This window comes from Carassius auratus, chromosome 49 (assembly GCF_003368295.1).
Source record: "Carassius auratus strain Wakin chromosome 49, ASM336829v1, whole genome shotgun sequence".
Taxonomy (NCBI): domain Eukaryota; kingdom Metazoa; phylum Chordata; class Actinopteri; order Cypriniformes; family Cyprinidae; genus Carassius; species Carassius auratus.
In genome coordinates this window covers 11373555-11397391 of record NC_039291.1, presented here as the reverse complement: position 1 = coordinate 11397391, position 23837 = coordinate 11373555, and the positions used below count along the sequence as shown (strand labels likewise).

General features: G+C 37.0%; 2 protein-coding genes across 7 annotated transcripts; both read right to left on the bottom strand.

The window, feature by feature from the left end:
- Positions 1-1055: 1055 nt before the first annotated feature.
- Positions 1056-8894, bottom strand: LOC113066215 (BCLAF1 and THRAP3 family member 3-like). Of its 3 annotated transcripts, none has more exons than XM_026238021.1 (12): positions 8654-8894; positions 8444-8515; positions 7774-7817; positions 7145-7675; positions 6112-6795; positions 2927-3096; positions 2695-2830; positions 2466-2523; positions 2246-2376; positions 1990-2086; positions 1762-1867; positions 1056-1584 (listed from the first exon to the last, which is right to left on the bottom strand). In XM_026238021.1, the coding sequence occupies exons 3-11, from the start codon at positions 7809-7811 to the stop codon at positions 1769-1771; spliced, it is 1944 nt and encodes a 647-aa protein (XP_026093806.1). In that variant the 5' UTR covers positions 7812-7817; positions 8444-8515; positions 8654-8894; the 3' UTR covers positions 1056-1584; positions 1762-1768. The 3 variants fall into 3 exon arrangements, with proteins under 3 accessions (XP_026093806.1, XP_026093805.1, XP_026093804.1); XM_026238020.1 differs by having other exon boundaries at positions 8444-8496; XM_026238019.1 differs by lacking the exon at positions 8444-8515 and having other exon boundaries at positions 8654-8893.
- A 1443-nt stretch (positions 8895-10337) lies between these two features.
- On the bottom strand, positions 10338-23213 carry LOC113066213 (MAP7 domain-containing protein 2-like). 4 transcript variants are annotated; one of them, XM_026238015.1, is made up of 17 exons: positions 22898-23213; positions 21651-21713; positions 20740-20903; positions 18119-18461; positions 16794-16886; positions 15106-15201; positions 14923-14984; positions 14138-14259; positions 13798-14018; positions 13376-13508; positions 13108-13288; positions 12535-12639; positions 12377-12424; positions 12209-12284; positions 11840-11969; positions 11464-11717; positions 10338-10734 (listed from the first exon to the last, which is right to left on the bottom strand). In XM_026238015.1, exons 1-16 carry the CDS (start codon positions 22923-22925, stop codon positions 11471-11473), a joined length of 2112 nt encoding a protein of 703 aa, XP_026093800.1. In that variant the 5' UTR covers positions 22926-23213; the 3' UTR covers positions 10338-10734; positions 11464-11470. The 4 variants fall into 4 exon arrangements, with proteins under 4 accessions (XP_026093800.1, XP_026093799.1, XP_026093801.1 ...); XM_026238014.1 differs by having other exon boundaries at positions 14857-14984; positions 22898-23211; XM_026238016.1 differs by having other exon boundaries at positions 14857-15008; positions 18119-18221; positions 22898-23209.
- Between the last annotated feature and the right edge of the window lie 624 nt (positions 23214-23837).

Sequence of the window (23837 nt, the reverse complement as noted above, 5' to 3'; positions counted from 1 at the left end):
ACAGTGCAAATTAAAAAAAATGTATACTTTTATTTATGAAATAAACATTATGTGAGCAATAGATATTTTAATTTAAGATATTTATTTTAAATAAAAATTGTTCTTTTGAAATTTCTTTTATAAAGAAAATGACCAAAATATTAGGCGGCACAACACTGACAATAAGAAAGGCTTTTTGGGCTTCATTCCATATTTCTGAAGGATCACATGACACTATCTAAAGATTTATTACATTGAACCTGCAAAATAGATTCAACTAAACACAGCCAAAGCAAGTGTAGTTTTACAAACAGAAAAGCTGCTAATAATGTAAAATTAACTTCTTATGATCTTCGGGTTATGATATGAGACAGTGGAGGTATAAACAAGAGCATTTTCTCAACTATACAGCAGAGCTCCCCTAAAGCAGTGAGTGAGCAGCACTATGACTCATTGCAGAAGTTGTTTTATTAAAGGGATTTTGTGCAGTATTCAGATTTCTACTTTTAATAGAGACAAGCTACAGAGTGGACCTAGTTACCTGGAACCAGTTTCTGCGCTGGGGGGTGGTCATACTCCGACTGTACAATGGCAAAAATGTAATAGCGTCCTAGATAGTACCCAACTGCAATAATGAGTTTATATAACACAACATATCTTTGACTTGTCATCATGTAATGATTGTTCAGTATGTTTTTGCTTAGTAAGTTGTTGAGCAACTGAATCTCCTCTTTAGGAAATCAAACTGAAATGCCCATCTGAACTATAACAGACATTTTAAAGGGGTCTAAACAGTTAAAAACTTTTAGTGCCTTTACTGTGAAATTACTGTGATTGCACTAGTATTAAATTATGTTATACCAGGCACATATTCCAGTGTTCAGGACAGAATTAAAGTGCAGTCTTACAATATTAAATTCTGACTCTAACTGTTGGAACAATCGATATCATTACTGTATAGTTGGTCTTAATAATCACCAGTATAAAACAAATATTCTAATATAAAGATAATTTACATGTACAGCTTTTGCATTCTTGTTTTGTAAAAAATGACATTGACTGAAAACACCTGAAGCTTCATTTGAAACCACTTATTATTTATTAACAGAACAATTTCTACTTTGAGTTTACACAGGACACAGCAAATATGTTTTTTTTTTTTGTCAGATACATAGGTACGACAAAAAGTGTATTTTAGTATAAAAGCAAAACTAACCATGTGTTGTATACTGCTATGAAATTGCAATTTAAATACAAAATTTAGTATGAATTGTAATCTGTGCCTAAATATTATGGATTATCAAATCAAAAACTGACAGTGAAGAAAAGCAATATTTCAGGATGACAGCAGGGGAAGGTGCTACTCAATCTTTATCACTTTAACTTGCTCAATGAGGTTTACTATACTTCTTCAAATAAAAAAAAGGTGTTTCCTTAAATCAAACTAATGGCAATGGTTGGATCAAAGATGGATGAAAATGATTCACCAAAGTGAAGAAGCAGTGGACCTTGAATTCTAACATCAAAACAGAAACAACAAAAAACACTGTTGTGGACAGGTGACCGAAGATTTGAATGGTTGACTTTCTCCTCATACACTGCCACCTGCAGATAAAAAGACAAAATGAAGACAAAAAAAAAAAAAGAACCAATGTACACGATCAAAAATGAGAAAAAAATTTTTGTATATTGATCACTCAAAAAAAATAGATATATGAACACCTATTTCTAAAAACATACATATAATCAGTGTCTAACTTGATAAATAAACATTTTCCTCACCAGTATTTCAAGTCCTGCGTCCCCGTGGTCTGCTATTGCGACTGAAATCCCCCCTCTGACTGAAGTTCTGTTTGTTAGGTACCGGCATTCTTTGACGGGGACCATCCTGAAGGATCAAAAAGAGTCATCATATGATCATCATATATCAAAGAGTCATCATATATCAAAGAGTCATCATATATCAAACTTTCTTAAAAATAGCAATGTTTCACATCAACAAGAACTCACCCACTGCCTTTGATGCTCACGGTCTTGTTCCAACCACCTAAGGTTCTCATCCATTTCTTCAGGATCGTCACTCATATAGGGAGGATCACTCTCTTGCCTTTGGAAAGAGAACAGTAATTCCCACCATAAGATATGCAGGGGCCAAACACATTGTTTTGTAAATCTTGATATATTGTTGCATAGCATCTGAATGCATAGCAATAACATTAAAGCTGGTCTGATGACATAGACAACTGAAACACTTTTCAGTCCATACCCTTCAGGAACCATTGGAGCAAAGTTTCCCCCAGCAATGGTGATCTTCACACCCTCCAGTCGCTGTTGTCTTCTTCGCTCCAGGTCATACCTGAGGTCACCAGGGTCTGGGACAAGCTGTCGTCTCTGTAGCTAGCAAGAAAAAAAACACAATAATCAAAATTTGAACCAAAATACATAAAATGACCTGATATTAATGGACCTGATAGAGATCAACTTACTGGATCTGGCCCTATTTTGCAGAAGATCTGAGTTTCTGATGAAGGCATTCCGTGTTGTCTATAATAAAAAAAACAAGAATTTTCATGACTGTATTGAAAACTGTTTGGAGAAGAATTTAAATGTAGGATTAGGAGGTGATCAAATCTTCAATCCTATATAAAACTAACAGCGATGCTTACCTTTAAAAGCCTCACTAATAAATGAAAACAGAATAACTGTCAAGTGTACCTATTCATGACTGGTCTCACGTTTCCCATGTCCTCCTCCTCTTCTTCTTCCTCCTTAAACTCATCTTGGAGTGAATAATACTGTTCATTTGCAAATCGTTCATTAAGTGTGATGCCTTGGCCCCTAAAGTAATTTTCTGCAAAACAAATAGGCAAATCAACTCTCTGCGATGTAAAATAAGCTCTTTCTAAGATACACAATATGCTACCAAGGTAATCCATTGGATCCTGACCTTTAACTTGATGCACAAGGGTGATGATCTCCTGGGCAAATGTCCCAGAATGCACTGCTGATTCCCTGTAAGTCCCAGAATGCTCCAGCATGGGAAGGAAGTCAAGGCGCTGTCGACCCACATTGACTAAGTCCAGTGATAACTGCCTATCTGAAGAATATCCTAAATGACTAAACAAGAGGTCACATGATATACAGAGATATGAGGTCCCATTACAGCTTTCCTTTTCCTTTTCACAATTCACATTAACCAAACAAACACTTAGGAATAAAATCAGGTACAAAACTTCCATAGAATAGATTCAAATTAACCATAAACACTGCAAGGTTTATTTTAATGCAAAACGATTGGCCCTTTACCTGTCATATAGTCCCTTTTATCTACAGATTTACCAGCACTATTTCTATTAACCTAAGATGTCTCTTTCAGTGAAATTAAAAGTGGTATTCTTTTTGAAAAACGATTTTAACAACTGGAACGATTCACTATGACCCAGTAAATTAAAATCACACAGTATTCGGATTGTTGTTATAACAAATCGTAATTTCAGTTCAATTCGAGCGGTGTGCTAAAAAACGAAATTTAGGTCGGCACGACCTTCAACCAAATACTCTCATCACTAAATAAATAATTGAACTCCATAATAAATACATCAGGTAATAATAGTTATGGCAAGTTCATGCCTCTCCTCTCACTGTCATTGCGTGTTTCCATTCATCAGAAGATCCTTCAGTAAACTCATTTGCTCCAGTGCCAACACATGGTGATCAATAGAGATCAGTCAAAACATCTCAATGTGTTTTTCTTGCAGAGCAAAATCTTGATCGGTGAGCTTAGTCCAGCAATCTTAGATGAATATTAGATGCATTGAACCTCATAACAAACTCAATTATGGCAGCAGCGATATCCACTGTAGGTAAGTGCTGGAAGAGTTTTGAAGATCTCTTGTGGGCTGGGGTCTTCACAGATCCCTCTTCTCGCTGAATAAAACGATATACCCTCCAATATCAGCGATGATCTCAGAATTTTCCTTGGCAAATAGCAAATGATTGCTATGCAAATTTCATATGCCAAACATTGTTGCTATCCTGTCCTGTGGATGAAATCAAAAGTCTGTTGGCAGTTGCTTCAAACAAATTCATCTGTGAATGGGTAGTATTGTCGAATTTGCAGTTGCCACTTTGGGTCCTTCCATTTCTTTCATTGCCATATCCATGTTGAAAATCCTTCAAAGTAACAGATGCATCTTTAGGAAACTTGGCAAAAATTTGTTGAAGAATCTTGCAAATGACTAAAATACTTTCACATGACACAGCCATGTCTACGCAGTTCTCATCGTTTAAGAGTCCAAAGTCCCAATATGTAAGCAAAACGCTGGAGTTCCTGTAGGTCATATGGTAATATATGGTGCTAGCAACACCAAGGTCATTGGTTTGTTTGGCAAGGAACACAGATTGTAGATCTTGAAGGCACTGTATAGATAAATCACTCTGGGTAGAAGTGTCTGCTAAATGAGCAGATACAAAAAGGCTCCAAAACATTCCAGTTGCCATGTGGTTTCTCACTTCATTGTGAATTGATAGCTGTTGGTTCTGCACAATGGAAACATCTCAACGCTGTGTCTTCTTCAGCCCAAGCATCTTTGCTCCATCCACAAGTTCCAGTAGTCACTCAATGCAGAATGGCTGATTGTTGAATGAGGTTGTCATCATCAAATGCAGGTTGGTGATAGTCAAATCTGTCTCTGTTGGCCTTTTTGCTTAGATTCTCCCGTATATGCAGTTTCTTTCCAAACAACAAATACACATTATATGGGATAGTACAAACAAATAATCAGCTTGGTGAAAGTCGAACACATGAGAGACATTTCTTGAAGACAGAAAGTTGTGTGAAGTATTTTGCTTCAGTGGCAGATTAAATTATTCAATTTGTCCTTTCAGCCTCATCAAGGCCATACCTCTTCACCCACAAGGAAAGAAATCTGCAGCTGGTGACAGTCTGAACGCTGTGGACATCCGGAAAAACTTGTGCATACCTACTCGACGTTGATTTGATAGTACAGTTGCTGACTTACCTGCAGCCAATACAGCTCTAATAGTAGAAGTGCTCAAACCCTGTGGGGCACTGGTATTTTGGTGGAGACATCGTCTTGAAGAGCTGAAAAAGTTGCTGTAAAAATGGACTGATTTTCTTTTGCCTGTGTTAACTGGTGGAGAACATCATCCTCAGGTCCTTAACCAAATTAAGCTGAGATCCATGTAATTCCAGTCTAGTGTTTAAGACATCTGATGAGCCACTGATATGAAGGAATTAGTGGCAGAAAAATGTGTTTTTAACAGGACTTCCTCCCAGCCTGGTGATTCTGTACTTCCATTTAAAAAAAAAAAGAATGAAGATGTCAGGCAATCCAAAATCACTTTTTCTCCATAGGACAAACTTCCACATTTAAGACACTCGAATGTTTGGCATTCATGTCAAGACATGGCACACTCCATCTTGCATCTTGAGCTTTTTTTGCAATCTGAGATTTGTACAATGTTTGGAATTTCTTCACATACCTTCTGAAACTCTTTTCTTGTTAATGATCACCAGCAATGTAACTTTGACAGTCCTTGGTGCCATTTTAGAATACCAATGTCAGGGCCTTGAAGTGGTCCATGTTCCTGATTACTGAACAACTGGTAGTTTTCACATCCGAACATTTGCTTGAAAGAGACATGGACATTTCTGTGCCAACACATCAACATAAGATGAATACTTCAGAAATGTTAGTTCAATCCTTGATTCATCCCATTACACCCTCGTTTGAATAGGATGTATTAATCCATAACTTCAGATGACTTCTGAGATCCTTTTTCCCTTTAAAGCTCTTCAGAGGGCCATCCGGGATATCCTGGCAACCTTGAATGAAGATTATAAAACTTCATGGTTGTATAATTTGCCAATCCTTGCTGTAATATTTTTTCGGGTTTGATCTTCAATACCCGAGGACATGATGAGAAGACACAGAACGGCCCACTCATCGGTTTTCTGGATGCAACTCCACACTTTCCATTAAATCTTCTAGATGATCACATCCTGTAGACCGTTGTTCTTCAGGTCTTCATGGTGTGAGGACAGTGGACATAGAAAAGAGGCATGAACTTTTGACCCTAACCAAAAGTGGTACGACAAAGATACTATACCTGGTTTGCCGGACGGGGCGACTCATGTCCACCTTGATCTTGAGGGTCTCCTGTTCACCGAAATCCATTCTAGGCGCAGGACCAACATCAGTGTTTGGCTTCCTGTGATACTGAGCTCTTTGGCGAACCACCCCTTGTCCCATCATCCTCCCATGATTCCTTTGTGATCTCTCTTCCTCCCAATCATGGATAGAGTCTCTATCGGTGTTCCTCAAGTCAACATCACTCACATCCCTCAAATCCATTTCCCTCCGTGCTTCTGAGTCTCTTGGATGTGTCTCCATTCTAGACTGATCCATGTGTCTTGAGCGCTCTCTTCCTTGAGTTTCTCTTCCATAAGAAGAGTAGTTCTTTCTTGATTCCTCTCGGGGGTTACTATTTGGTCGCCCGCCATGTCTGTCTTGTAAACTATGCGAATGATAGCCTTGGTCTCTTCTATCTCGATCTCGATTCCTCTGGGTTTCACTTGTCCTGGGTGGATCTCTGCTCCTAAGATTCCCACTCATTTTCGGGGGATCGTGGTTCCTTGAATCTCGTTTTGCGATTCCATGATCGTGTTCAACAATGACAGGTGCACGACGTGGGCTGAGGCCCCTGTGATGCTCAACAAACTCATCTTTCCGACCAAATTCCATCCTTCCTTCAGAAGGAGGGCGATGCTCCCTATAATCTGACTTTGATGACCTGTATTAAGAAAGCAAGTAACATTTGTCCAAGATTAGAACGAAATTACAATAATAGATAGTTTCTAGCAAGATTTGAGCACACAGTTAGCTAAATCTATATATTCCAATTGCTGATAACGACAATTAACTGAGACTACACTCATAGAACAAGAGAAGGGGTTACAATAAAGATTCAATTTATTAAATATATTACTGACTAAAATGTAAAATTAAAGAGACTAAATGTAACAGATACAATTAGAAAAACATTTATCCATCAAAGAAAGTGACCGAATCCTTTCTTCTTTTCTTCGTTCCTCGCCATCCATGTCAGACGTATGAAGCGGGGAAAAAATGCATTCTTGTACCTCTCTGCAAAGGAGCCTCTTTCTTGATATTGATTGCCATATTCTTCATTATGATATCCATAATCCATCCTGTCGTGTTTTCTTCCTTCTGGATGTCTTGGATGAGACCTGTCCCTCGATTCTCTGTGGTTGTGCTGTGAACTGAGCTCCTTATCAACACCTTCAATCCTGTTCCAGCCTGATGTTGGCATCTTGTAACGCTCTTCACCACCAAAATGTGTGTGATCAGGGGAAGGCAGCCTTTCCCTAGGAAGTCTCCTTGGAGAATGGGGCGGCCTTTCTTCATCTCCCTCCATGTTGTATCTGGTCATAGGTGAAGCCCCTCTTTTTTGAGCATGCTCTATCGCATCAATAAAACTGGCCCAGTGGTCGACATTTTTTTGTTCTCCTTGATAGGAATCTTTGTTCCAGTGTGTGCTATTTTCTGCTTTGTTTCCATATTCAGGGTTTCTCCACGCATCAGACTGTACCGATGAATGTATCTGGTTATCGAATAACCCTTCGCCTCTCCTTCCATGAAGAGTTGGGATTCTGTTGATATTCGAGAGGTTCAAGAAGCGGTTAATAACCAGCAATAAAACATAAAAATAATGATTTCTGTAACACCGACTTTACTTTAGATTAAATACCTTGAATACAAGGGAGATCTCGAACGCGGACGTGACATTGTTTCCTTGAAAAACAAGAAACTGTTAGCCATGAGACCAGAGTTATACCACCGAGGTCTTCTTTCTCAAAATTTACCCATGTTTTAACATAGTTTCTTTTAATTATTATTTTTTTTTAATCAAAATACCACAGCACAAAATGGCATATTATATACCCAGGCCCTTATATTAAATATAAAACCCAAGGTTCTATGAATTATATACCTGAAATAATTACTACATGTGGTCATAATAACATAACAATGACAAACATATCAGAAAAGTATTTTGAAATTTCCAGACATTTTGACCAAACAATCTGCATGCTTTTCTATTTCTTCTCTGATAGCTCATTATTGCTTTTTTATTTTGATTTAATATTATTATTATAAATATTTATGAGGTAATTTTCCATTTTTATGTACATTTGTGAAATTAAAAAATGTAAAATAACACACTTGTTAGTTTATAAATCATGTTTTCAATAAAAAAAATCGAGTTTGAAAAAAAAACAAAACTCGAATGCCAGAGATTTCAATGACAATCGTCAATTGTTATCAATAATTCAACGAGGTATGATATTTAATGCTCATTTAAAATGGAATAAGGTTTCAAAAGTATTCCAAATGAAACAGTAACTCATTAAACTTACAACTGTAATAACTATTATTCCTCGACATTTCCCTGATGGTCCATTTAAAAGGCCTGCAACCCACAAAAAGACCTGAGATCGATGAAGATGCCAGAGTATGGCATAATAAAAGCAAACTTTCAGAGAAGCACATTTGAACATAAACATAATTTATAAAACAAAATAATAGTGATTAATGTAATAGCGTTAGTTAGCATTAGCCTCACATACCCCAAGACACGGCTTCCACACACAGCTAGACGATGCGTCCACCAAAATACCAGTTTCTCGCGAAAAAAAGGAACACACTTTCGCACAATGAATTACATCACAGATTAAAGAGCTTTCAGAACTGGTACGATGAATCAAATATTGGTGGATTTTTGATGTATGTATCTTATCACACGACCAACTTGACCCAGCGATCCATCCACAAGCTTGACCCGGAAGAGAATCATCGCATGACTCGTGTTCATCAGCACCTCACAATGAGCGACTGTAAGCGACACTGACCCCTAAAGACACCTCTGTAGACTGTCACCCACTTTTTAAAAACATATTTTTCACCTTTATGGAAATATCCCCCTAATCTATCTATCTATCTATCTATCTATCTATCTACAAAACGATTAATGAAAAAAATTATGTAAATGGTAATGCACAAAATATCAAACCATTGCTCTACATTCAAACCACTGTGACATGTCCCACTTTTGGTAAACAAGCTTTTAATTTATCTATATATCCCACTGACATGTTTATATATTTATGTTTACACACACACACACACACACACGTTTACTTAGCTATCTAAATGGGGACATTCCATAGGCGTAATTGTTTTTATACTGTACAAACTGAATTTTAAATTGCCCTACCCCTTATAGAAAACTTTAAACATTTTTACAATCAAAAGTGTTGTTTACTTTATTTTTTATACCAGTTTTATAAATGAGGACATTCCCAAAGGGAGGTTTTTGGAGATTTTGTCCCAAAAATCTAGTTAAGTAGGTATGTGCTGTATGTCTCAATGTAATACTGTAAGCAAATACATACTTTAAAACAGTAAACTATATAAACTGTAATAAGCAAAGATCAAGGTAGTTTATTATTATTATTTTTTATGTCAAATCATGGTTTGGCAACTTCAAAGCAGCTAATTCATGCGCCTTTCTTCAAATATCTTTTGAAATGCTGAATTTCAGTAAACCCATCATTCTCTGTTATAATCAAAAAAATAATCAACATCCCAAGTTTTTGTGATGATAGATAGATACTTACATCTTTCAAGAAATTAGTTAATTATTGGTCCTGAAGCAATCCAGTGCATCTGTATTTTTACACAACAGCATCATGATATCACGACCAAAAATAAAAAGAACTGCGCTCACATGCAAAGCTCACCCTGAGTATACAAGATGGTAGACATACTCAGGAATTACAGATCTTTTGAGTCACTAATATACGTTTATAGATGCTCAATTATCTTGATTTGTGTTGTTCTTTATGGTTGCTTGGTTTTCTGTGTGCATAGAGCTGTGTGCAATTATGTAATAACAAAATACAGAAAAAGTCCATGAAGAATTAAAAGCATTATGCTATTTAACACAATGAAATTGTGCACTTTTAATTCTCTTTTTAAAGTTTTACACAATAAATTACATTAGAAGTACCCTTTTTTCTGTATAGGTCACCATAACGTCTAACTTCTGTTGACTAATAATACATTAATGCCAGTATAACAGCGTTATGGTGGAATAATATCACACTTTACATCTATTCATACCCACTTTCAGACTACAAAGCTCGGATTGCTGAGACAATGGGGAGAAGTCATGGATTTACACAATATACAGTTTGCAAATGCCAGCCATTCAATACATCACAATTAGCAGATTCAGCACATAATTGTTCAGTTTGCTGGTCATTTATGCCACTCAAAATAAAACAAATTACACAGTGGAGCTGCTACAATTGTCACGGTGCATCACTTATCAGTGCTACAGGTGTATAACAAGAATAAGAAGACCACTAGGACCGTGCTAATACAGTTGCTTTGTTTGTTGATACCAAGCTGAAACGGTGTGAAACATAATATCTACGAGGATCAGGCAAAATTTTATTTTATGTGTGGGGAAATTAGCTGTCAGTTCGTCCCTTCTTTGCTATTATTAACACATGGTTTGTCATTCAGTCCTTGTTCTTCTGTTCAGAGGATATTCAGGAAGCTGCTGAGGCACAAAGGCCTGGTCTCATCTTTCAGCTCAACTCCAACTCCATCAGTTCAGTCCAGCCCCAAGCTTCAATGGTGTCTAAAACAGAAAAGACAAAAAATATGTGATGGTTAAAGGGATAGTTTATCCAAATAATTAATAATCTCTACTTACTTACTCACTCTTATTTTGATTCAAACCTGTATGAGTTTCTTTGAATATTGAAAATAGCCAATTAGTGAGCAAGTTGTTCTTTTGAGTCATGAATGAATCAGTTGCTCAGGTTCACCAAACTAGTCTGAATAAATAATTCATTATACAGACTTGCTACTGACTTTATGAACACTTTGTTTTGTGTTCCACAGAAGAATAAAAAAGTCATACAGGTTTGGAATGACATGAGGGTGAGTAAACGATAACAGAGCTTTATTAAAAAAAAACAGTTTTGGGTGAACTATCCCTTTAAGGCAAGACACTACAGGCAAAAACATTTGGTCAGTTTTGAGATTTCGGGCTAATATATGACGTGTTGTTTCAGACTAGTGAAAAGAAAACATCCAAAATACGGTTTTTGCACTTGATCTATTTGTGTCTGTAGATTTCATATTCACAACACATATTTTAAAGGCTGCTTTCTCAAAACGAGTCATAAATCTATACTTCAGCAGCACTTACACACACCAGATTGTGATTTTTTATCTATTTTCTGAAGGTTTAACAGAGGGGTTCATATATCAATTGCCTGAATAAGGAATTCTGAAAAAATTCTGTCTGTAACAGACTAAATAGAAACCCAAATCCAGTAAAAACCTTTGCCTTAGCAATCACCTTTGCGTTAGATATTGAGCTTGTCTGAAGGCGGTCTAAGACTCTGGAAAAGTGATGAGTCAATAGCAGTGCTATTGCAATCCTGGATCAGATTCTTGTTGCAGTCACCAAACGCTGGAGCAGCAGACACTTTGGGATGCGAGACCTGCCCCGTCAGAACGTGGATATCGTCCAAAGCCACAGAAGTCATGCTGTTCTGTGAGATCTCGCTGATGGGGGAATATTCTGGAACAAGCTCTTCTCTGGACACTGGGCTGCAATGACAAGTATTTTAGTTTATTAAAGGGACTGACAATATTTTATCAATGTCGTTAGCATGCTATAATCAGACCTACTTTTTCTGAAATAAAGTGGCATGATTTTGTTGGAGGCTAACCTGACATCCATGGACTGGACCCCATCTGAGAGATCATCTGCCCCGCAGCTCTTTATCTCCAGTGGCACAAGGCATATGACTGGAGACTCAGGTGTTGCCTTTGGTGGACTGATTATCGCTGTGTTACCTGCTGCACAAGATTAATGTAGTTTAATCCAAAAGTAAAGCAATTTTACCTGATTATTAACATTCTATTTTTGTGGAAGAAACAGAAAAAACTAATTTCAAATAGATTTTCCACATGCTGAGTCACTCAACAAGAGACTAATAATAAAGAGCATGTGTGTGTTTGAGTGAATTCACACAGTGGAAGGTGAGGTTAAATGTTACTATACGCCCACTGTAGAACTGTATGGGTCATATCAGTACCTTCGGTTTCCAAGGAAGACGGTGAGATGGACTGGGAAACAGATATAGGTGATGGGACTTCCACCTGCACTTCTTTCTATACAAAAACATGACATGCAATATTATTTGCTGCAGTTAGTAAATATTTGTCATCTGATAATTGAATTAGCCTGCAGAGAATGTATTTACCTTTTCTCCATCAGGTTTTCTTGTCCTTTTCATGATCTCTTCAATACGCTGCCAAAATCACATGCAAACATCATACATCAACATTTAATTAAATCATGATCTCCAAACAAGTCTATTTTTTTCTTAGTATCAGATGAAAAATATGTAAAAAGAAGAACCTTCTTCCTCTGAAGTCTCTCCTGCTCCTCTTGAATTTTCAGAAGCTCTCGCTCCTGTCTCTTCCGCTCAGCCTCTCTATGAACACGCTGCAATGCTTCCTCCCTCTGCCAAACATCATGACACATCACATCTCCAACTATTCCACATTCATCCCTACAGATATTTACAGCTACAGAAGACAGATTGGTGCTGCACGTGTCTGGATGGATGACTATGCTAAATGTGTCTTGATGAGTCAGTTTAATTTCTGTGCCATTTCACTGTCCTTTTTGTAATTATATAATGATTACTTGATGTTTTTTTTTATTTTTTTATTATTTAAACAGTGGGATTCAAACATCTAAGACCATTACCGGAAATGTAATAGATATTTTTTATTTGTATTTATTTTTTCAAAATCTAATCTAGTATAATATAATATAATATAACATAATATAAATTAAATTTCTAATCAATAAAAAAAAATCAATACAATTTTCAGCAGCCTCAGACTTTCAGTTCCCACTGTTTGAACAATTAATTAATAAAATACTTGTTTTTAATGTAATATATATTACATATATCCCTCCGACCTGTCTGACCAGCTCATCCTGGAGCTCCTTCCAACGTTGTTCCCTTTGGTGCCTGTCCTCCAGCTCTCTTTGACAGCGCTCCTCCTCCTGTCTCTGTCTTTTCTCCTCTGCCTGTCGAGCTGCCTGTTCCTGCCACTGTCTCTCCTCTTCCTGCTGCCTCTGGAGCTCCTCAGCCCTGAGGCTGAGATTCATGGAGAAGATGATATATAATATGGAAGCAAACACATAAATGTAACACACAGACCCTAGAGACACACAATATCTCTACCTATCCTTTTCTAGCCGTTGCTTTTCTTCCTGCTCCTTCTGTACTCTGGCCAGGCGACGTCTCTCCGTCAGCAGCCTGGAGGCCTCCTCAGCATCAGTGGTACCTGCTTTCCCAGTGGGAGTTACTGGAGACTCTGAAACACAAGGCAGGAGACACTTAGACCACGACACGTGATTGAGATCCCATTTTTTACATCAGAAAAAAGACAGTCATATAAAATGATTAAAGAAAGAGCATTGTTATTATTATCAGATATAACTGAAATCAATCTAAAACTATTAAAACTGTATAAATTAAATAAAAGAAAAAAAAAATAGAAAACTTACACTTAAAAAATTACAATTATTAAATGCTGCCTTGACAAATGAAAAATAAAACTAGACAGAATATACATTTTTGGGACTAAATGCATTATGCAACACCTGCATTATGTCCAAATTCCTTGCTTGTAGATTTTGTGATTTTCTCTGTTCTGGAGGTCTTTTTCTCTAGAGTGCTGTAGCCTTTAATCTCCATGGACCCTTTCTCCTCTCCTTCCCACCTCTTGTTCTCTAAACATGGCGTTGTGGCTCTGTGCTTCATCGGGGAAGTAGGGTACTGACCCGTAGCTGGGGACTGAATGCGGCTCTTACAGGACTTTGATCTAATTGCAAATGAAAAAAAAAACAAAAAAACAAAGCAAATACACACTCAGTCTAAAATCTTTAAATAATCTTTAAACAAACAATGACAACAAGTAAATAATTTAATAGAATAGAAAACCTTTTCGGTGTGCTGGGGTTCTTGTGGGTAGAAGAACTTTGGGTGGGTGTTGTTGGAGACTCAAGCTTTTTCATAGATGAGTCAGCTAAGGTTTGGGCGATGTTCTTTTCGGGTTTCTCAGTCTAAACCCCCAAAACAGACAGCAGAATTATGTATTTGTCAAATTCACTGTTCTAACGAAGCCACAAAGCGTTTATTAATTTACGTTAATGTTGATTGTTTTATATTTATTGTTCATGGCTGAATCCTGTGTGCTCATAAAATGCATTTTATGTTTATGTAAATTAATTATGAATTATTTTATTTTTTTCACAGAAAGCAGAAAGTCATCAGGTTTGGAATAGAAGGATGGTAATGACGGTTTTCTATAAATAATAAATAATTTTAAGTTACAATTCTCATCAATATCAACATTTTTACCTTCTAGAATGTTCAAGATATATAATTTAGGCCTACACGTTCTAGAAATACATTCTTAAGTATACAAAAAAAGTATAATCTACATGTTTCATATACCTGTCAAAAGGCCTGCAGGACATTCAAACCCCCTGGTTATATACAGCTATAAATCCATGACTGAAACTGGACATGTACAGATCTGAGCAATACAGTTGCTAGGAGACCAGCTCTTCTGTGGGTTGTGTCCCATTGTGCTTTGCACCAAATATAAATATCGGAGCTTTCTGATAAAATGTTAATCATATCTATGCAGATCAGACCTGAGGGCTTTTTGGGGTTGTGGCCGCTCTGGGCTCATCCAGCTGTCCGTAGAATGATGTGCTAACCTTCTTTCCTTCGGCTCTAGTGGGTGAAGCCCTGTAAGGAGATCTGTGAGGGCTGGAGGAGGCTATTCGGGAACAAAGACAAGACACTGAGGGGCCAGAGGTCCCAGGGAGACAAAGGAGCAAATAGGGCGGGGCAGAAATTAAAATCAATTAAATAGAGAAGGTTAATTCAAAAACACTTGCCTTTCTCTGTCACATTGGGCAAAGTAGTGGAGGAGGAGGAGAGATGCCTGATCAGGATAGAGTCTGGGGAGTCGGGCGAAATCATAAAATCTTGAACTGCAGTGCAATGTAAGGTTCCAGGGAGAAAGAAAACACAAAGCACAGGCGATCAGACACTATCATAATGATTTTAATTCGCCCATAGACTTAAAGCTGCAAGTTAATTTGAAAGATAAATGCCAGAGGCTTTCTTTCTGATTAATAATTAGTGGCCATTTGGGTATGAATATTTACACTGGTCAAAGACTTTCATGAGCAGCAGGCTCATTTTCATGTGAGGTAGATTTCTGAGTTTATGTAGCTCATGTGTGATGTTGCAGGGGAGTTTGCTAAGCTGGCGTGCATTTACAATGAGCTGACAGATGAGACCCTCTCTGCATTCTTTAGGGGGTGCAATGCAGCTGCAGGAAGATCCGGATTACACTTCCTTTCTTGTGCATCCGGATCCCTTACTAGGTGAGCAACAATACGACAGACTCCATTAGCTGATGCATCTAAACTATGACCTATGATTGGTTTTAAATCCAGACAGTTTAATTTCCTCATTAATAGTGTTTACATTCACCTTAAAGAAAAAGGCACTCACAGTAAAAAAAAACTAATTACAACCAAGAGGTGCTTGCCCACTGTTATTTTTTCTGTGAATAACAATATATAAGTGCATTTGGTTGAAAATGTGTCTTTCCTGGTTGTCTTTTTATATTGCAATAATATTTTTCAGATAACATTTATATAACTTTATTTGACTTCAGTACAATATACATTTATACAATATATCATAGAAAACAATATAAAAGCCAATTATTTATAAGTTAATATATATTTGCTATATATTTGGTTGCTCTGGTGTCCATATGATTTTAATGATTCTAACTGATTCAAGGGTGTTCTGATGAGTCTGGTCCCTAGATACAACTCACATCCCTCATTCAATGTTTTTGTTTTGTTTTATCATCTGTCATGCACAAATTGTAAGTCAGTTCACTTAGAAATGATGTGAAATTAATAGATGAACAACACCATTAGTGATGCCTTAGCAAGCATCATAAATAATACAACTCACCACTGAAATAAATAAGAAAAAACACAGAGCAACAAAAACATCCATGGATAAGGCCAATAAACACTGCTATTCAGAAGTTTGGGGTCAGAAAGATTTATTTCATTTTAAAGAAATTAATACTTTTAGTCAGCAAGGATGCATTTGAAGTGATCGTAAAGGATAAAAATATTTCTTTTTAAACTAAATTCTGTTCTTTTATCCTTTTTATTCATCTTTTATTCTGAAAAAATGTATTAAGGTTTCCAAAAATAAATTAAACTCTTTTCAACACTGATAACAATAAGAAATGTCTCTTGATCACCAGGTCAGCATTTTAGAATGACTTCTGAAGGATCATGTGACATATTTCACAATATTAAAGATTTTACTGTATTTATGATCAAATAAATGAAGACTTGTTAATCAGAAGACTTTTCAAAAATCTTACTGACCCTAAAGTTTTGAACATCAGTGTAGATTATATGTGCAGGACACATATAAACTACACCTATGCAAAATCTCATGCAACCACAACATCTGAATCACTTTGACTGAATCTTAAGGGAAGTGAACGGGGATGACACACAAAGCAGCAGGAAGTCAGTACCGTTCCTGGATTTGCTGGCAGGAGGGTAGGCAGTGAGTTGATTGGCTAAGGAGGCTGAAGCAGCAGGAGAGGGCGGGGCAATCTTAGGATCACCTGTGCGGCAGGTGATGCAAAGCAGAGAAAGTACAGGAGCATGAGCACGAATGAGCATTTCACAATATCACAGTGAATTTTATGAGAAGTCATAACGGTGTGTCCCTGTGAAATACTGACATATATGGCGTCAGCAGTTTTTTACTCTGATGGGAAGCTATTTTCTTTGTATGCATAAGTACATATATACAAAATTAATTTTGCTAATAAACCAGGATGGTAATATGAACCACTGCAAGATGAAATAACCCAGAGCACAGCATGCAGCTGATGCGATGATATCAGGTTATCAGAGAGCCTAATGTCTTCCAAGGGCGACCATAAACTCATTCTCAATCGTTCGCCCTTATTCACAAAGCAAATCAGACATTACATGCACGTAAGATATATTATTAGACTGACTCGGGATCAAGCTTTAGGCTCTGCTCTTGGACAGTGTAAATAATTGATTTAGTTATGAATGCACCACAGCTTCGAGGGTGCTTTCACATCTGTCTTGATCTTTTCTTGATTTCATTTACCTGAGCCTCAGGTATACTGAGGAGTTATTCATTGAAAAAAAAAAAAAGGTGTAAATACAATTTTAACTCAGAGATCACTAGTAAATTTCAGCATAATCAAAGAAACTAAAATTAACACATTGAACTAAACATGAGACATTGAAAGCAGGAAGGCTGAAATAGCCTTTTCTTGTAAAACATACTTTAATTTTAGCCTAGGCTTGTGTACTTGAAATGTTCAGGGGAAAAAAGGTATTATTAAAAGTCCAGAACAAGGCAGTGACTGAGCAAAAAGCCTCCGGCTGCGTAGTCTAATATACCCTGTGCATTCACAGTGACAGCACAGTTTAAGGTATTTGCTCTCTAGCTATAACAGCCCAAATTGCCCCAGGCAGCTATTGCACGGATGATTTATAATGCCTACGAGTCTGTAATCGATCACTGACAGTGCTAACCTTGAGACAGGGTGTTTTTATGTGACTGAGGCGACTCCTTGAGATCACCAACAGCTCGATGTCTGTGTGCCACTGCAGCTCCATCATAAAACAGCTGCATTATCATCCCACAGCTGCTGTATCAGTCAAAATCCCAGTCGGTTTCAAAACAAAAGGGCTGCAGTGCAGATCCCACACCCTGTTTTCCTTTCTCTCCATCCATTCCCCGCTCCCCACGACCCTGAGAGAAGTTCACACAAGGGACCCCCCACGCCCTCGCAAGCACACACACACTCACCCTCGCAGACTCCTGGAGGTCCGCCCCAGGTCCAGCGTTTGGGCCTCTGGTTCGCCTGCAGGTTCCGCCCCACGGAACGACGCATCAGGGCCTCCAGTCGCTCCTGCTCGTTGCGTTCAAAAACAGGAAAGAAAAGAGACTCTCTGACCGAGCTTTCGCTACGCCGATGAGTGGATGGGGATGAGACTGGCTGCTCCATGGCGACCAGCTCTTCTATCCGTCTCTGACTCTCTCTCTCTTCCTGTTCTTCCTCCTTGTATGCGTGCCTTCTGTTTCTGCCTCTCTCTCCCTCACTCTCAGTGACTCTCTCTTTGTATCTCTCTCCTCCCAGGTGACTGTGTGTCTAAGAGAGCGTACAGCCAGACGGAGGAGAGAAAAGCCATAACTCCACCCACATCCTCCCCCCTCAGCAGACATAAATGGTGTGTACACGCACACAGAGTGAAAATAGGAAAGCCTATATGTATTTTCATGTATTTCTCTGTCCCCCACCACAGTCTCTGCATTTCCTCTAACCAGTATAACCATGTTTATCCCTCTTATTTTAACATTTTGATTGATTCAAATGCATAACCCTTTCCAAAGCCCAGATGTTTATACATGTAAAATACACAATTAAATAGATTCTCAGGAATAAAAACTCAAATCTAAACAGTGAAATAGCATGGCTCTCTTGAGTACTTCATTCTGATTGGTCAATACTGACTGTATTAAATATTTTTGTATATTGACCATTGTATTTTTAATGCTGTATCTACTGTATGGGCAGTCACCTGTCACTCTGTAGTTTATGAAAAAAAACTGTATTTACAAAGGAATTCCTTGTGAAAAAGAAGAGCACTTAACTGTATTGCACTGTATTGTACGTAAATTTAAGAAATTAAATAAAAAGTACTGTTTCCCAACAAAATGAAGCATACAGTACTTTTAAAAAGTGCCCTTAGTAATAATGTTAAATTAAAAGATTTACTTCAAAGTACACACTGAATCAGTTTCAATAATCTTAGACTTATTTTGATGTGTTGAATTACAAAGCGCATGTAAAATACCTGATTATAATTTTAAACTGTAGTGTTTTATTCAATACAAGTTTCAACAGAAATGACATTAACGTATTATTTTGTTTACCATAAATGCCTGTCAATGTTCAGCAGTACAGTTTAACCATATTTCAAGGACATTAAAAGTAATTACTAAATTACATATAAAGATGTACTCAAGTACCCTAATTAAACTAATTGCAAATTAAATAAAATACAACACATTTTCATTTAATTTTAATTATGCAGCTAAGTACCAGAAACAATTACATTCAATGTCCACTTAATTATAATTTTTTAAGTATATTATTCCTTTTATTTTTCACAAGAGATAATTCACCCAAAATGAACACTCCGTCATTATTTACTCACTATCATGATGTCACCCCATGATTTTATTTCTTACGTGCATTTAAAAAGATTAATTTTCAAAGATTATTCTGGGTGCTCTTTTCCATATAATGAAAGTGAATAGGGACTAGAACTCTCAAAGTCTAAAATCACAAAGACCACCATCCAAAGTATCATAAAGGCAGTTCCATACCAAATCACAGAAACAGCACCACACCCCGCACACAATGATCCACTGTACTGTACTGTCTAACTGTAGTCTCTGTAAGTAGGCATCTTAATCACACCGTACAGTATTTTTTCTTTAAGCTTCTTCAAACACACCCTTTCTATGACACACTATGTTTTTCTAGAGTCATTTGATTTGTATATATCGGTTAAGAATGAACATCGGGAACAGTGAGGTCATTTGATAACTCCAGAGAGAGTCACCAATCATTGCAGCATCTGATGGGGGTGGCTAGTATTCAATCAATATTAAACAAAGACTTCACTCTCCTGCTAAGACAAAACTCTATGTCACAAAAGGTGGGAACTCTAGGAGGTGAATAAATACTTAATTATACACAGGTTACGAAAACTTTTAATACATTTATAAAATCTAACCAGCAAAAATGACAACATGTATGATCTTGAGCTAATATAAATAGCTACTGACAGCCTCATATTGAGCTCAAATTGGCGTTCCACCTTTGTCAGTTGTTTGACTTTGGCTTTCATATTACTATATGAAACAGTGGAATTGTTTCTTACACTTCAAAAATTTTGCTTGGGTTTAAAGATGATGTGTGTAATTTCTGTAGCATCAGCAAAAATGCAAAGATATAATTGTTTTAAATCAGATTTTTTAAATACTCTGGATCTTCCATTGTCTGGATGAAAAGCTAGTGTATTTTCTTTCAAAAAAGGAAAGAAAAAAATCTTCCTGACCCCAAACTTTCAAAGGTAGTGCATATTTCTTACATTTTTACCTATTTGCTGCATTTGACTCCAAAAACTGTGTGATTAAGTATTTTAATAGCTAAAGATTACACACATCAGCTTAAAGATTAAGCAAACTTGAAAAAATTTAACAGAAAAAAACTATGCATAATAAAAATTATATAATTTTAGAATAATATAACAAACTAAACCCCAAAAATATTTAAGAAGTTAAGAAGCTATATGAGAGAAAAATCTGCCCTATGAGTGTTTACCCCAAGAGAATAAAGTTTGGCTGTAACCCCTGACCTTTTCTTCTTCCATGTGCTGCCTCCTTTTCTCCTCCACAGCAGAACGACGGAGCATCTCCTTTTGCCGCTGCTCCTCCAGACGCCTCCCTCGCTCCACCAGAGAGCGTTCATACTGCTGCTGAGCGCGCTGTTCCTTCTCCAAGAGAGCTCGCTCACGCACAGCTAGACACAAGGTGGGGGTGTATGGGATCAATTTTCTGCCAAAAGTATTGCAGTCACGGATACAATTTTTTTTTTTAAATGGTCGCGGATGGAAAAATAAAAAGCGTATATATAAAAATTAATAATGCATTTTTTTTATTATAAGCATGAATAAAAACTTTTTTAAACTCATTTAAAAATAATATTCAACAACTTTTTCCGACTTGCACACAAAATCATGTTTTCCTTTGTTATATCTCTCAGTTTTTTTGTGCTCTCAGACATTTTCTGTACATATTTTTCTTTTTTGTATGCTTTTGCTGTTTCCACTTCACTCTTGTTTCCATGTTCTGAGTTTGCTTTTCCAAATGTTGTGGTTAGAGTTTTATGTAAATCAGCGTGGGCTTAAGCATCATCAATGGTCCACTAGTTCTACACTGACAGCTCCTTCTCTAGCCAATCAGACAAAGAGGCGAGTTGACGACACTCCAGTGTGCCTCATTAGCTGCCGATGATCAGTTTACTTGTACAGGTGAAGATGGAAAACCGTCAGCTGGGGTAACATCTTTCCATACAGGACACCGTTATAGGTGTCTGCCTGTCACTGCTGTACGCCCATCTGGCGAACATTGTGACCCATCACCGTTATATTAACCTATATTTTACTCTTATTTTTTATCTGTATGTCTGCAAGATGCTTTAGACAATTTAGAAAGGAACATATTTCCTTGTTGACAGTTATAACTGAATAAAATACTTGCAGCTCACCTTTGCTCCTATCCTCTCTTTTATCTCTGGCCAGTCGAATTCTGTCCTTCTTTGAGCCTCCATCTTTGCATGTGAAAGGAAACGAAATGTTGAAAAGCACATAACAGTGAACACACCTTCAGGAGTCTGTGCAATCTTCTCTCAAACCAAATATTCAAGTCCCTAAGTGTCTATGTTTATAGCCCAGTTACAAGCTGGTGGAAACCAATATGCAAATATATGCAAAGTTAAATTCACCAGGGGAACACAAACTTGATTTTTCGTGAAGTGATTTCCCACGATTCACAGCACAGACTGTAGGACAGTTTGTTAGACCCCATTTTTGCTTTAGTTTTTAAAGGAAAATGCATTTATATTAGACAGTTTGCATTGTTAAATAATTATTAGAATCTTTCAATAAACATAAGAATCTAATCAATAGAACCCAATATCAAACACATTTATTTGTATCTGTCTGTTTGAGAAATAACCATTAATAGCTTGTAGTGGAAACAAAAGAAAGGTGTCACATCAAATGCACATCCATAACTATAAGATTTTGAGTACAATTAAATATGTTCTATGGCAGTGATTTTGTATTTAGTTTCAAATATTTTTGTAAATTGTCTTAAATTAGAACTGGTCTGTTTAAAATTCTACACAGTTTATAAATTTGTCTGCTAAGACAGTGATTTGATATTTTGTCTGTTTCTTGAATTGTTTTGATTTAAATTTAATCGAGAAAAGCCTATAATAGGATGCATAATGGAAGATACCAGTTTTCCTCATGTAATGTGAGAACTTGTTCTGCTACTGGAGCATGTTATCATAAAAGATCAACGCGTTTTTAATAAACTGCTTTCTTTCTTTCTAATAACAGTGAGGAAATGTACGGTATCTGTATAAACAGAAATGTAACCGATTTTAATCGAAGTTTAACATAAAATGAGAAGGATATACTGCATAAACAGCGAGACATCTAGCCTGTCTGTCTTCCCTATATGATAAAATCATTTGTTAAATCAACAACATATTTAAACAAATGTATTGTTTTTGCATACTGTAAACTGCAAAAACGTCCGTTTCGTTAGATAAGGGTCACGCACTCTTCACCTGGACAGGTCAGTCATCTTCCTCTCTCCTCAGCAGCCTGTTTCCATGACAACAGCTCAAGAAGCTCACTTTCACGATAATCCTTTACCCAATTCCTTTCATATCTGGGTGAGGCTTCGTTTTAAAGAATGAAAATAAAACATAACATGACGTACCTGTCAGGTTTTCCACGATGGTGGCCATTTCCAGTTTATCTATGGCAGCTTTCGAACGATCAATATCAAGATGACATTCCGCCCCAATGCATTCAAATATCAATCACTATTTAAGCTGAAGAAAGATTTAAATAAAACGCGGAAAACTAGACACAGTTTCACAGATTCATGCGTACACCACCTACACAGATATTACTTGCAAAGACTTAAGGCAGAGCCACAAGAGCGCGAGGTTCTAATGAATTATAACACGCACGATCAATTGCCGCGTGACGCGTGCACGCGCGCGTAAGCAATGCACCCAAAAGCAACGCATTACATCATAGTTTACATTGCGCTATATTTGGAAAGCCCAGGAGCTGAGCACAGGGCAGAGATTTCCCATGCAGAAGTTTAATTAAACGTGCCTAGAAATATATATCCACAGCCTACTTCAGTGATCACAAAGGGAAACACGGGATGCCATTTATCTAATTAAAAATGCAAATATCTGGATTATGTGCATGCAAGATATGCTCAATCAGATCATCTTTAAAGACTCCTAGAATATACATAAATTTAGAGAAGTGTGAAGGGATTTTCTAGTAATGGACAATTTCAAACAAACCTGATATTTCATTATGGAATATATAGGCTATTTTCACACCACATTATTATACTCCAAGTCTGTGTTAACATCTGTATAAGCATGTATACATGTGCTATAGACTACCTCGGTTTTTCACACTGCATCACATGTGAAGGGGCGAAACACCCTCAACCTCAATCACTCAAGCCTATGGCTAGACATACACTTACTATAAATATAACTGCATTTTTTTTAAACTCACATAACTCAAAAACATCTACAACTAAAACAATACATCACATGATCATTTTGGACATTACATAAAAACTGGAAGTAAAAAAAAAAAATGTTTCACATGATGTAGAAACCTGA